We start from the raw sequence: 15,972 nt of genomic DNA on the forward strand, positions 1-15,972 counted from the left end.
GCCAAATTTTTGAAAATTCAACTTTCGGGAATTTTTGGAATATAACTTCCACAGCCATTAGATTGTTTCAGGGCTGCCGTGATACCCAAATTATAACGTCACGATTACGTGTAGGCTTAGCTACCTTTGAAATGCACGAAGGTTTGTTGTTGTACCAGTTGCAAGGCAGGATGCAGTGATAAAAGGCAGACGAACTCTGTTCCTGTACAGAACTGAGCACTATGGACATTAAAGATTAGAACTAAATCAGATTATACACCTCCAGATGGTGTATAGTGTAATGTTGTCCTTTGGGCCCCCGCTTTCAGCAATTCTGCTTTTGAGCAAAGTTCTCTATCACACCAGTCTAGAACATTTCACAGAACACTTACTTCGTCTAGCACCAGACAAGCGTGATTGCCGAGTTCCATTTAATGTAACGTATCGAATTAACTTTCAGGATATATGTCTGGCTCTGAATACACTCAGACGGGAAACGGACCAAACAATCTTTGCCTTCCAGAAGATCCAACATGGGCGAAATATGAAGACGGAACATTGGATAATGAACTCAGAGCTCACGTATATGGTACAGAATATGAGATAGGCTATGGGGGTAAGTTTACCCCTTTCTCGCCTGCAATTATGGACAATGATGTTCCATGTGCTGCTTGCCGAACCAGTCGTTCTTCTTTTATTATGATCCCAGGGAGAACAAATTGTTACTCAGGATGGACGCTTGAATATTCGGGTTACCTTGTCTCACAGTATTACGGTCATGCTGCATCGACAGAGTACGTATGTTTGGACGGCCATCCGGAATCTGTTGAAGGTGGGGAAACCAGCCTAAATGGTCACGTAATTTACCTGGTGGATGTCATATGCGGCGCATTGCGATGTCCACCATACGTCAACGGACGAGAACTCGCGTGTGTAGTCTGTTCTAAATAGAATAGAACCGTTAAATATTATTTCCCTTATACTGGTCAATAGCTGATGATCGCATATTGTTTTGTTGGGGTTTCGTATAGTTATTTAATGATTCCACTGGACACAAGTTAGCTCACGCAATTAGGTCTAATTCAAAATATAACCTGCTCCAAAGATGACGTTAATGTTTGCTACAACTTAAGTGTCTCTGAAAACAAAACAAAATATATTTATCCGAGACATAAAATTTCAATGATATAATGAAGTACAAAAGAGCCGGTATCCGTTTTTAACAAAGTACTTTGCTCACGCATGAATCTATAAGTTTCGTTTAATACCTGTTCGCTAAACTCGTGTGACGACATTGGTACCAAACGACTACTGCTATAACGGTTGTCAGCATGGTGCGATACGTAGCACTGAATTATTGTGAAATTAATACTTAATCTTATTTGAAATATGATATTTTATTATTTCAGACTATATTGTTTCAATGACCTGAGGTAAATGATTTTTCGCCTATTGTTGATTTATAAAGAAAGGTTATAAAATTTTCCCACCAACTGTGGGGCTGTTAATTGCTTCCCAATCAACTGTCCATATTTGAAACGAGTGATTTGTTCTGACCAATGTTGTCCCATTTTTCTAATCAAATTTTCTTCATTTTGTGGGTCTCTAATCATCAGGAATCAGAGTGAAAAAAATATTGCTAAAATTGGTCCACAGGAAGAAAAATTAGGTTTGGCAAGGTATTATCAACAGAAGTATGTCATATTTCTTTACTTCTGATACGATTCTGAAATGAAATAGACAAAATGTCTTAGATCGGTATGCCAACGGGAAAAACGGCAGCAGCCATTATGCCCCGTCAGTGATATGTGAATAAAGTATTCTGTAGGCATACATACATAGTTATTGTGTCTTATATATTTTTGGCCGAAATATGTTTAAAAAGCAGCAAAAGAAAAAAAATTGTTATATTACAATAGATTTATTTCTTTTGGACCTGAATTTCTTCCTGTCTTCTCCTTTTGCAGTATTTAATTTCCGTCTTCCCAAAAGAAAAGGCAAACAACAATATATACAACATGCGGATGTGTTAAATAAGTAAAACGCATGTATATATGTAACAGATCACAGAAGGCGACCACATGACAATTTGGATTAGAATATGAGAATTCGTTTGTAAAATGCTTGTTAATAAAATGTATGTGCAAAGGCCATATTGAAAATTAAGATATCAGGAAATGATGGTGCATACAATTTTATAATAAATTAAAATTTACTTTTAATTCAAAATATATGTAATTTTAATTCCTTGGGCAGGCTGTTTCAGACTGGGGAAGCCGCTCCACATTTAAAAGAAAGCTCACCATACCATTTGGTATGTCCTCTTATTATTGTTGCCAAATTTTGATATCTGAAATTATGGTTGCTTTCTTTGCATGTGACCGAATTATTGAAAATTTGGTGTTTTCTTGTGAAGTATTTTATGCTTTTTGGGTGCAGTGTGTCTTAAGGTACTGATATGTAAAATACAAATATTTGCCTTTATTAACAGGTAATCATAAGAGCTATTAAAGTCATCAAAATCCAATCACTGTGTCTTATCCTGTAATTTGTTCTCCATTTCGTCAGAATTAATGTTTGATACAGAAATGCTAAATAAGGGCGCAATGCTTTAAGTGTGACCTAATAAAGCTTTCGTAGATCAACTTAGTATTAATGGACAAAGAACTGTTGAGACATTGTCATAGATATGTTTTTGTTAAACTTTACGTGAGATACATTCAATATCTACACCGATAAATTCCACACAGTACTCATAGGTTATTTCAGTGTCTTCAGTGGTGAAATCAGTCATTTTTCAGCATTTTGACAAGAACAATGGTTGGAATTTATCGCGATTCGCTTGTATACCATTGGCTGCTAAGCAGGAAATGAATAAGTCCCTCTTATTTACTAAACTACCGCACCCTTCCCCACACTGAACCAAGAGTGGAATATAAAGGCTAAATCAATGCCCAGATTTGAAATACAATTAATATGTGTCAATTACAAGATGACGGTTGTCACTAGTGAATAAGGGTTGGTGTTTTTATTAGACGTTGACCTCATGCGCACACATTAACTTGCAACATACTAGTGTTGACATGCAACCAATCTCCTATAATTAGAGGACTTGAAGCAATACAACACATCTTCCTTTCGTTTAGTCTTCAGCATAATGGAGTTTACTTAATTTCGCACGTCTGTTTTTATTTGTTCCCTGTGTCTCCTTTTGTAGACATTGCATTTAGCCGAGAGACCTAATGAGTATATGTACATGATCTAAATAAAATTCGTTATCGATGGTAGACAAGCACAACATAAGCTACAAGCGTTTTTACTACTCTTTCTAATACTCCCTTTTCTTTTTCGCAAACTCACGCAGATTCGGCCGAGTTTAACAGACGCGACACCACTAAAAAAGTTAAAGGCTGATTTCTACTAAACTGGTAGTTCAATTATACTTCAGTCTTACAGCTCTAATAAATGCGATGAGTTTTGTGCAATGTGTATATATTATAACTTAGCCTGGACTTTCCTAGAAGCAATGATAGACTCTTGGTTGTAAACATCTTACGATGGTGTTCCTCGCCTTTTCCAATACCCACACAAAACTAAATGTAAGATATTGCTATTAGCCTCAACACGAAAATGTAGATACTAATTACGTACAAATTATGTTATAAGACGGAAGTTACTATAACATGTAAAGGTTCCTTCTGGAACATCACGTCTACTATCGTTGTTATTGTGTCAACAACCAAAACAATCAAACTCAACAGGGAAAACACCAGAGCCAATAATAACAACGAACTGCTAAGCTGTCCACTAAGCTGTCCACAACATTAGTGCGCAGTTTAGAGACACCATAACACACGTTTGAGCTCTTTATAAACAATATTATGTCTAATTACGTTCTAGCATGTGTGAAATCTATATCACATGCTTTGTGGTTTTCCAGAAGTAAACCTTTTGCAGCGGAAGCACGCACGTTGAAGGTATTCAACTTTCATTCACTAAATTATTACACTGCGTCAGTACAGTCTGTAACACACGTCAGTTTTATATGAAAATAGTAAGCAAGAGGTGCTTGCAACATTCAGTGTTTCTTCTTAATACATAAAAGGAAGTGATATTCAGGATCATCATGTACAATAGAATTTCAGACGATACCATCAATATTTAATGTATAAAAGGCTTGTTGATTCTTTCCGTTGTCACTTTATCTTAAAATAATTTTTCGTTGTTTTTGCTGTTTTGTTGCTTTTGTTAAGAAGAATAATCCGTGAATTGTGTTCTAAGTGATAATTTTGGCACGTGTTTCCAGCCAGATCAATGATTTAATCATTATGAGGCCAATTATGAGATAGGAACGGTTTTTGCAGGAAAATCAGGTATATAAACCGTTTTCGTAATAGGGGTTATATGATTGACAAGGGCCATATGGTCTAATTAAAGGAATATGGTACATTGTAAACACTGCACGGTCAAAACTGGTCAATGTTGAATGGTGTGCTATGGTTCATATGATTAAATTCAAAATTCTATTATACGATATCTTGACAAATCAATTGATAATTAGTAGGAACAAAAATCTATTTTTTAATAGACTGAGTTGAAATACTGAATTCTTTACCTAGTGTTTTTACATATCATTTGTATTATATCAGTATTATGTTCTTTAACAATAATTGTTCAAAGATCCCAATAATATGCTTCTTGGGGTATCTTTGCACCACTGTACACATCGTCTTTCGCTGAGACAGGTTTTTCAAAATCAACAAGAACAGGTCAGTTGATTCAATTGCTATTGCATTCAACTGCAATTTATGGTAGCCTCAGCTTTCGTGTGCAGGATTGTTTTATAGTAACTGATACACTTGAACGATGCAATATATTGTTGCCACTAGCCATCTATATAACAAAATGTAGATATACACATACATTATTTGTAATAACGGTATGTGGGTAGAAACAAGAAAAATGGCATGTAAACTGACTGACTATTATAATTTCCCTGTTAATTTACATTTTCTACCTATCTACACTCGTCTATCTTTAATGGCGTCGATGTATTCCAATCGACTTTTCAGGATCATCCACCATCTTCTGGCCCCATGTTGGCGAATCATTTTCTGCATGAAGTCATAGATTTGAACGTGGATAATATGTAGGACCGTAAACTGATGTAGCCTCTGGAGGGATCCATGTAAATATAATTATGTCAGTTGTATAAGCTTTAGTCTTTTTTTTTTTAGGAAACTTACAAATTATTAAAATTTGAGTTTAAGTTTGGGTTTGTTGATCAAAATATTTTTGAAAGAAGGGGAAGGTTCAAGTGATCATATTTGGACTTTCAAACAATTAAACAAAACAACAACAAAAAAAAAAAAAATAAAAAAAAAAAAAAACGAACGAAAAAAGAACAGTTGGTGGTTTACACTGCGTATAAAGGAAACTGTGCGGGACAAAACAAATATACTACAATAAGAAATCAAATTCACACTCTATCGGTATGCAAGAAAACTTCTCTAAAACCTAAATATTTTGTACTAAAAGAAATGATATATTCTGAATGTTGGACAAAGTCTTTGACATGTTTCTCTCAAGTCACAGTCCCTCCGACGGTTGTATGCGTTAAATGTGACATTTGGTTTCAGAGAAGGTGAGATCATTGTTAATGCATGTACCGATTCTACTGGCATCGAAAACAAATGTTTTCGTTTTACTCGGGATCACTTTAAAAACTAAAACAGAAACACTAGACAAGCAACGGTGAAAATTGCATCTGCGCTTTATGTTGGCAATGCAAAAGGGTTTAGTACTTGATGTATTAATATTTTTACTCAAACGAATAATATCTGCCCTGTATTATTTTTTATAGCTGAATGCCGTCATTAAAAGTCTCTGGAACTATGAGATGCTCGCGTTCACATAACATCAGTGTCCTGTCTGCGGTATAAATAGAGCACAAATTACTCTTTCCAAGTCATTATCTCTGACGTTACGGTATGGTAAGTGTAATACTGCAATTATGTTCTCAACAAGAATGCTGATTTTCTTTGTTACAAATGTTTGTGTAGGGACAAACATCTTGGAAGATGTGGGTCAAGCCAATCTTGAAGCTGTTCGTATTCGATTAGAGGAGGAAAAGGCCAAGAGGCTTCTTTTACAGAATGAATGTTGAGGTACTTATGATACAAGTTGTGGTCAAAGGGAGAACACAGGTAAAAATCTTAGTACTTTTTTTACGAGTTTGTGTCTTTAGCCTCGTTAAGCCTCTATCTTTCTATTTCTTTCATTCTTAATTGCTTTAACTCCCCATTCGTGGGTAGATACAGGTCAGTGAGCCATCCGGCATACTATGTCAGAAATGTTAAGTGTACACAATCACTCTTCTAAATTATGCAGCCGCTGTAGTGCAGTAGTAAACATTAACAAAGCACAATGTAAAACACAGAGAGATTTTATTACTAACAGTAATAATAGTGATGAATACAACGATAACAATAACAAATACAATATTAATGACACTTTAACAACATCCCAACAATCCAATACTAGTTTTGATGCTGTTATTGCTGTTACAGCTGCCCCTGTCACCATCGCTACAAATATTACTTTTTAACTGTCATTATCACTTGCATCATTGTTTCCATAGTTACAGAGAAGGGATATTTACCAACACGCATTGACATCTGCAAAAATAAGTATATTATTAGCTATAGCTATATAATTAAAACATATTTGTAGCTAAAATTATTCAGATGACCACAACAAAGTTCTTTTTACGAAGATTCTAACATTAAATACAGATTCCGCTTCGCATCGGATTTGTCCTAGCCGTATTTGTTGTAAGCATTACATTTTTTTGTTAGTAAATTGTTCACAACAAGTGTTTAAGACATTGTATACATACATTACATTTATTGATTTTAGATTTATATTCATATTGTTTTGCTTATAAACAATGCAATTTGGAAGCAAGGTCTGCATTTCGCGATCTCCTACCCCAAATACTATTTCTTCGCACAGCTTTTCCGAATCGACATAACAATAAACAGATAAAAATAAATTGACATGTGTCCAAAAGCACATAGCCTTTACACACCGCGAGCAAAGATGAATGAGGCCTTACCTGGACCTATTTTATAAGAAGATTATTCATTGTTGTCAGAAATTCGGATCTTCTTCAATGACGGTATTAATGTGTGTGTGTGTGTGTGTGTGTGTCTATGTTTGTGATTTGGATTTATAACGTACCTTTAAAAAAACATTTCAGTGATATCGCTACAACGTCTGCAGTGTGGCAGTTTATAGTGATGTCTAGCATTGGGGCATTATGCTGCAGACATGTAGCATGATGTCCCACCCAGTCACATTATTCGAACACCAGGCCGGCCAGTCCTAACACTAACCTCTTGATTCTGAACACCTAACGAGGCAGCTGTTAGTACAATATTTTATGTCTTAATATTCAGTTTGACTCTCTGTGGATAATGTAAATTTCTTTTAAGCATGACATTTCCCATTGTCCCTTGAAAAGAATTTGATCTTAGTACTAGAATAGCCTTCTGGCGACAAGGAGAACTATAATGTTACGTAAGACATTAAACATAGTTTTTGTTGAGGGAAAGGTTATATAATGTTACAGAAAGCAACAAAAAAATTCATAAAGCAGGGGCTTAGATGCATTTGCATTTGTCAACAATACTTGCACAATTAAAGTCTTCAACACAGTCTGACATATTTTTTAATCTTTTTTTATGTATGGTCCCAATAACACATACATTGTACATTTGCAGAGTACGTTTGGATTCGACATTTAAACAGGATGTCGTAAAACATTACCATTGGCCATGTTTACTTTGCTCTTCACGTGCGATAGTTTGATAATTAACACCTCCGTCTCAACAACGTTTATATGATATCTGAGGACGGCAAATGGTTTGGTACGTAACCAAGGTATTTGTTTAATCTGTATGTTCGATTTTATACAGGGACACCTATTGGGTTCTGGTCAAAAGAGTCAGAATTTATCTTATATATAATGTTGCACAAAAGGTTTTGCTTTTGTTTAGGAAAGACAGATTTTTTTAAAAAAACAACAAAATAAATTGAGTTTTATTTCGATTTAGAGATAATGACGTTCTTTTCCACATACATTTGCTTTCTTGTTTCTGTTTTACATTTTGACATCAAACACATTTGTGTAGTTAAATATCATACAATGTACGGTTCAATAGACACTTTATTGTACATATAAAACAATCTTTGGCATAATGGGAGCAAGTCCTGTCACAGCACACTGCACCGGCCTAGCTCTGAATTTGTTCCATAGGAATACCTCAGGATGAGAGACCTGGTAGAGTTTGTAGGGTTGTGAAGAGCGTCCGACATCTGTATGTGGAACCGCAAGGGGCTGATACGAGGAATATAGGGACACTGATAACAGATCCTGAGGATTGCTATGATAACAAACATCAGCCGATACTCCACACATGCACCGTAGGAAGTGGGTATGAAGTATATGGGCATAATAGTTAAGTAAATTTAAGTACTGACACAAACTGGGGGTCAAAGGCAAACCTGTGAATGCATTAAACTTGACAATGGCCCGCTCTGAATTTTGTTCCACAGGAATACGTCAGGAAGAGATACCTGGGGTAGTTTGTAGAGTTGTGAACAGTGTCCGACACACGTGTGTGGAACCGCAAGAGGCTGATACGAGGTATAACCAAAACACGACAAGTCAAATCCTGAGGATGCCATGCTAACAAACATCAGCCAATTCTCCATACCGGCACCATAGGAAGCGTGTATGAAGTATGTGTGGCCTAATAGTTGAGTATATTTAAGCAATGACACAATTTGAGGTTCAAAAGCAAGGTTATGAATGTACGAACTTGCAATGGCCACCAGAACAGAACTGGAACAGTATGCTATGCATGAACTGTTCCAAATAAATGACATGGTGAAAGGAGGGGAGGCGGGTGGTTATTTCTTTCCGCAGATAATTGTTTAAGTTAAATGTAGCGTCGACACTGAAAACCACATATCTCTACAGGCATCCCGGTTGATACATGACTGCCTCAAAGAACTGGACAAGGCTCGATTAGATGCTCCAACTCGTCATCTGATTGATTCAACTTGACAACATATCTAATTTTAGTTACTGGCTTATATAATGCCTGGAATGACATCATGTATGGGTCGAGAAACCCTAGTAGACAATGAGTGACCTAGCAAGGGGCCAGAGAAGGTTGCATTGTGTATTATTCAAACTAGATTTCATCAAATAAATTACAACTAAATCTCATAGCTGTGGAAATTATAGAAACGTTTTTTGAATGCGTATGTGGCTTAGGTAGTGCAGAAGACGTACAAAACGTGTTTCAGCTCAATGAAATAATGTATCCGAGCTTTAGCATCCTGATTCTTTTGATTTGTCACATATTTCTTGCAGCTATGGATTTTAAGCTATATCGGAATAATATTGTAAATTAAACTATGATGTGATCTTTGATCGAGTCCTTATGACCAAATATAGCTTTCAATCCAAATTACCACTCCGGTGGCATAGTGGTACTAACAGCTGCCTCGCTTTGCGCTCAGCATTAAGAGGTTAGTGGTAGGACTGGTCGGTCTGGTGTCAGGATAATGTTATTGGGTGGGACAGCATTCTACATGTCTGCGGCATGATGCCCATTGCTTGACATCACTATAAGCTGTCACACGGCAGACATCGTAGCGATATGACTGAAAAACTGTTAAAGCTACGTTACAAATCCAACTCACACATTCAATCAAAATTCAACGAAATGTTTTTAATCTTTTGAAATTGGTCACCTAATATGTATAAATGCTGAATTTAAAGAGGGAAATGGACGCCATAATATTTAGTAAAAGTTGTTTTAAATTCAGATAATTGTCCCATTGTTCATTTTTAACAATACAAAACATCCTAAATGTACAGCTGTAAAATTAAACAGTCACACTGTTCTTTCATAACTTTGCATGACAAAATTCGTTTTTATCAGGGAACATCTTTAAGTCATGATGGAGAGAGCAAAAAGGATGAATTCAGAACGCGTGGCATCACCACTCCTAATGCCTGGGCTATGCAAAGTGTACTCATTTGGTACCAACAAATTAAAACACTAAAAGCAAATTTAGAGGAACCTGCGCTATCTGTGCATCATTCAACAACACCACTGGCTAAAATTATATGCAGTCGGTAAGGTGTACATTTCGGAAGTGAAGCATGGTGTTCTGTCATGTAATTTCCATATTCAATAAATCCATATTTAATCCACAGTCTCGTTTGTAGCTTGAACTAAAAACAAAACTAGCAAATAAATGTATCGAGAAGAAAAAATTTAAATACTTAAATCAGAGTAATATTCACGTGTTTTTAAGGAAACGGTTTTGCCCAAATGAATTGGAAATATGTTTGTTTCACGTTATAAGTGAATTCTGGCTCATTAGAAATCCAGTCGGTATGAAAATGTAGAATCGAGGATCAAACACATACCGTGGAGACAAACCATATTATTCTTTCTTGACAAAATGATCAAGTACCGTCATCAAATATCATTTAAAATTTGAGGGAACTTGAGTGTAATTTATTGTACTTCATATGCAAAGAAAGGATTGTAAATTATCCGACGATCAACTTTTAAGACAACATAAACATAATGAATGTTAACATTTAAGGCATCCTGTTTAAATATCGTAATCCCAAAGATCTCAACAATTTTCAGGAATGTGATTTATTGAGACCATAAATAACAATTCTCGTACGGTCTCCACAAAGCCTTGTTTATAAAGCACTTAGGAGTAAACATTCTAAAGATAAAGCTTGTACCGTATTCTCAGTCTAACAATAACATAAAGGTAAAGAGGAAAGTTTCATACAATAACTAAAGATTTCATAGCAACCTATTATGAACGTATTAATATTATTGCTTAGTTTTAAAATATTTAAGGAAGATAACATATTTCTAATAAGATTTAAGTTACTTGAGTTTTGATCATATATGAGTATCATATTAGACATTAAAACGTTTCGACGTTTTAACAATTTCTTGAAGTATAAAGTTGTAGAAGATCACGCGAGACATTTGCAAGGCTAAATTATTTTAGCAGCATTGAAAATAGAATTTCCAATATTTTTTAAATAAAATTTGAATATGATAAATTCCCAGCATTTTATTTGACGAAACATATTCAGATGTCAATATCATTTTTAAAACCTGTTATTCTTACATGCTTTAGTATTGGTTAAAAGTGTCAGGAAACAGAACACACGGGTGTGGCCCTATTGAACAAGAAACACAGACTTTTACATTTACTTATAGGAATGTATTAGGTATGAAAGAAATGTAGTTCATACATAATTAGATTTTAAATCAATAGAAATAATATAGACCACGAAAATGAAAGAAAATTTGTTTGAGGTTATTTAAAATAATTTTCAAGTTAATTGTGATTAAGCTAATGACAGAACATTTACCTCTTCAAATAGCATTACCAATATTTATATACAGAAGTGCAATTTGTCGCCCTGCAATTATTACATGAAGAACATAGTAAACTTGACAAATGGAAACATACCAGGTATCTTGTGTAAATGTCGAATCCAAGCATTATCAACATAGATGCGGCATATTCTTTATTGTAACCATACAGAAATCTAGCAAAGATCTTGAATTTACAGATAGAAAACTCGCTAATTGTGAAAACTTAAACTATGAAATCACTTTAAAGTTGTATCTAAGATTTCGCACTTTAAATCTAAGTTAAAGAATAATGTCGAAATTACAATTGGAACCATACCTTTGCATCAAACATTGTGGTGGGGATGGGTAGGGGCCTTGAAAATCGAAACCTTCTAACCTGTATTTAGTCAGTAACTAATAGTACGCATTTGACAAAAATAAGAAAGTGACACATATGTCTACATTGTAGATAAAAAGTAAACAATACATCTTGACCTAAACAACAGTGAAAATGTCATCACAATCCGTTACGAATATTTTGAGATAAGTAATTCTTTAATATGGTCGCTTTTTTACCTGACTTGATAATGCATTGACTTGGGTAGGTTTGCATCTGATTTTATTTTGACTAGATACGTTTTCACTTGAGTACATTTTGGCTTGAGTTCGTTTCACTTTAGGTACGATTCGATCTGCGTACGATTTGACCTGTTACCCAGTATGTGTGTACATGTATGGAATGTTTTGGAGACGAATTAATACTAATATTATTCATGATTGAACTGTAAAAAATATGTGGGGTTGAAAAGGAGCGTTAAGACAGACGAATAGATAGAAGAACAATGGGACGAAACTAAATATAGTATTTTCTTTTTAAGTGATTTCTACTTGGGGTTATTTTTATTGGATTTTTATTGTTGAGCCTCATCGAAATTCTTTTGCGGATTGTAAAGGTATTTTTGGAAAGGTTAACATCTAAACTAATTGCAAAGGTTTACGAAAGAATACATCAGAAAACCGAACGTTAAAGTTAGAGCTGACATGTTTCTCACATATTCTTTCAAGTTTCGAAGTGTTTTTTCCTCTTTGGCGGATAAAATCCAAACTGGAACATCGCTGTTATGAAAATCCATCTGAAATGTAAACATTTTGAGCACAGGCAGATGCTCGTGTGAAACTGGATAAAGCCTGTAGAACACTGTTATAATAAATAAATACGGTTGTGTAAGCTGCTCTATGGATTATCTTTTCCAGGCAGCAGGTATTACGAGTTGTATGAATTGAGGGACTGACGGACAGGCAGGCAAGGATAAGGCTAAGTGCTAAATGTGAATTCGTGATGGAAGAAAATAAAAGTAGAAACAATAATGTACTGGAAGCAAGAAATAATGGTATTTGGCGATGAAGTGAACAACTTCCTGAAAACACAAACATACAAAAATAAAAGGAAAGGAATATATCAGTCTATATTAAATAGAACATTTTCATTGGTGCTTAAGCAATCAAGTGTACAATCAAGAATACATAAAAGCATCATTGCTGAAATCTTTTAAAATTGCATTTTAATAAAAAATATAAGTGGTGAAATTTTTTAGCCCAAACTAAAGTGAATTATAATGTCACCGAGATAAAATTTTTACATGATGAGTGCTTAAAGGGCATGCTGTTTCTACAGTCACACTTGTTTTAACATTATCTGCGTAACATTGCATCAATATTAAGGGCTTTTTTAACACTAGGGATATAATTACATCAGCTCGACAATATATTTTGTTATGTTTAGATTTCTTTTATCTAACTTCAGGAATTCGATATTTTGTTTTAATTTCCTCGACACACTAATTATCATATGTTGGTTAATTATCGCGTCAAATACATATCAACATTCAAGTAACCGGATCGGATCGGAAGATAGTAAAACTCTTGCAGATCTTTGCAATTTAAATATAGAGGATCCTATACAACCAAATCATGAAACTTACACAGCAAAATCTTCGAAAATTTGCCAATTGCGATCATTTGGAAAGATGAATATTTATCCGCATTTCGTAAGATAAGATAAGATATATTTATAGTAGAAACGATTTAAAATAGCAATACAACATAAGCTCTAATGACCTTAATAAAATGGACAAAGCACATGCGCACAAAATAAAATATAAGCACAATGCAATTTTAAAAGGCAGCAATTAAAAATGAATTTAGTACTTATGCAACTAATATTTCTAAAAGATAGGATCTGAAGGAGTCAAATAATTCTACATTACTTAAAATTATAGGTTCAATAAATATTTAAGTGAAATTACAATTATAAACACAAAATTAGGAGTAGATGCGTGATAAGACGAAGATTATGCCTTACTGAAAATGAAAGGCGCTAAGAGTAGGTTACCTGGTTGCACATATGACAAGGACAATAAAACAAAAAGGCAACACATACATTAGTTGCCAGGTGTCATCATCATGGCAGGAGGAGGGGGTAATATTATTTGTCGAGTATTCATCTACAGGCTTTACTATCCCAGAATAAAATTAATGAACTAAATGAATTAAAATTTGATTACTTTCTAAAGTAATTTGGTTATAGCTCATTATATAGTGGAATGCCAGTTGCATTACTAACATATATTGTCACGAGTCTATACTCTTAACAAAAGTAACAGTGAAAGACAACAAGCTTTGTACAATTAAACATGCTATATTTCCATATAATACAAAGTGAATATGAGAATATGCGGATTAAATACCAAAATAATTCAAGAATTACAGACACAAGTTCTAGTAATTTAAAGTCTTGAATAAAACTCAGTACAAGTCCCGAAGAAATCCAAAGACTGAAGATGATGATGTGTCTGTATGAGTTTATGGAGTGTCGATGCGTCAACATTATTTTGTTGAATCACAGTAATTAAATATTAGGTATGAATTCAGTATACATTCCAGGGAGTGTCTTTATCCAAGAATTTGATCAGAGAACGTTTGTATTTCCAGAGAAAACAATCACTTGAATTCAATAATTTGAAGAAAATAATTCATCCCATCAGAACACAACATAAAACTACTTGAAAGTGCTAGATGTTAAAGCACGAATGACCAAGTCCTCACATTACAAGATTATATCGTTCTCTACTTGACCGTAGGTCATAATTAGCATTTTCTATATAAAAAAAATTACTTAATGGAAAGTAACCTAATAGAACGTACCTGATATTTACAAAATAAAAACAATAACCTGTACAATACACTTAGGAAATGTCAAAAACGTGACCCAAATAAACATATTTACTTCTTCTTTTAATAATGATCCTGATACTAAGCCCATACAGAAAGAATAATTTAGCTAGGTGTTAGTTGTTTACGATAAATGAAATAGAAAGGTCAGTCAGGTCAAGCAGAAATAAACTCAGTGTTAGACACGGTCAAATCCAACATACAGTGTTACATTACAATAACATGTAATAAAAAAAAATAAAGAAAATAAATAACAAAGTAAATTTAATCTACATAACAATCTGTTCTCATATTTTGATGTTTTAGTTCTTGAGACATCTAAATTGCATGAATATCTAAATGTATTGATTGTGTTCAAAACATATCAAGTCGTTTAAACATTTGGAATTACATTTATTTAGAATTTTAAGTCTGAAGAGCAATATCGCTAAGCGTGCACACCTGCAGGGTGTCATTTTTGTCTCTAGTAAGAGTTTATGATAATTGCTTGTGTAATCATCTTACACAAATCACAGAACACACTGTTGCATTTTTTCTAGTTCAGTAGTGGTTGCGTCATTGTAGAAATTTCAGGCTAAGGAACCGGAGTTGAAATTGGAAATAATAAATTATCTAACGTTGTCAGTTCGGTGAGTCTAGGTAACTTCTGACTATTACGTTTCAAGACAGACATGTGCCTTCAATCTTTCTTACAAAGACTTTTTACACGTGAATCAAATTGTAATTGATCGTCAATGTCAATTGCTAACAGTTGAACAACAACTTCTTCACAGCTCTTGATAGTACTGCTTATGTACAGTACAAACTTCACGCTGAATGTCTTGCAGCTAGGGCTAGTGAGCTAGTGACTGAAACTTTTCAGGGTTGGCTGGCATTTTGTTCGGAGTGCACCAGTCAGTAATAAACTTGGGCTGTTTCACGTGTGTCGATCAAAGTATCGAAGTTAGCGAAGAAACAAAGTGTCATTATCAGCATAATTATATGAAAAGCTTTATTTAATATCATAGAAAAAAACATATAGACCATCCAACCTATATTTCAATACGATGTATTAGTTTTAAGTTTTTATATACCTTTATCGGATACATGACCTCCCTAAATCTGTACTGATACTGAGAGACGGTCTTTGGCTATGATCTCGCGTGTTGAAGAATTCCTGCAAAGGGAAGTGTATCCTGCAACACATCAGTGTACATTTTAGACACATGCATTTTAAGCGCCTATTGAGGTACAGTCATCTGAAAGGTCCTTTCTCTGATATGTACAGAATTTTTTCGGTTCC

The 15,972-nt window shown here is 34.4% G+C and overlaps 1 protein-coding gene across 3 annotated transcripts in view; it reads left to right on the plus strand.

Moving 5' to 3' along the window:
• The window catches only part of LOC149798332 (uncharacterized), a 194,972-nt gene that overhangs the window by 12,355 nt on the left and 166,645 nt on the right, over positions 1 to 15,972 (plus strand). Inside the window, exon 3 of one of the 3 annotated variants that reach the window (XM_089963472.1) lies at positions 440 to 2,509. The exons of the other annotated variants lie outside the window; for them this stretch is intronic. Within the exon in view, the coding sequence (XP_089819598.1) occupies positions 440 to 930 (491 nt within the window). The 3' untranslated portion in view covers positions 931 to 2,509. Of the gene's footprint in view, positions 1 to 439; positions 2,510 to 15,972 lie in introns of those variants that run through there. 3 annotated transcript variants of the gene reach the window in all.

This window comes from Sinohyriopsis cumingii, chromosome 6 (genome assembly GCF_028554795.1).
Source record: "Sinohyriopsis cumingii isolate HCF-2022 chromosome 6, ASM2855479v2, whole genome shotgun sequence".
NCBI lineage: Eukaryota > Metazoa > Mollusca > Bivalvia > Unionida > Unionidae > Sinohyriopsis > Sinohyriopsis cumingii.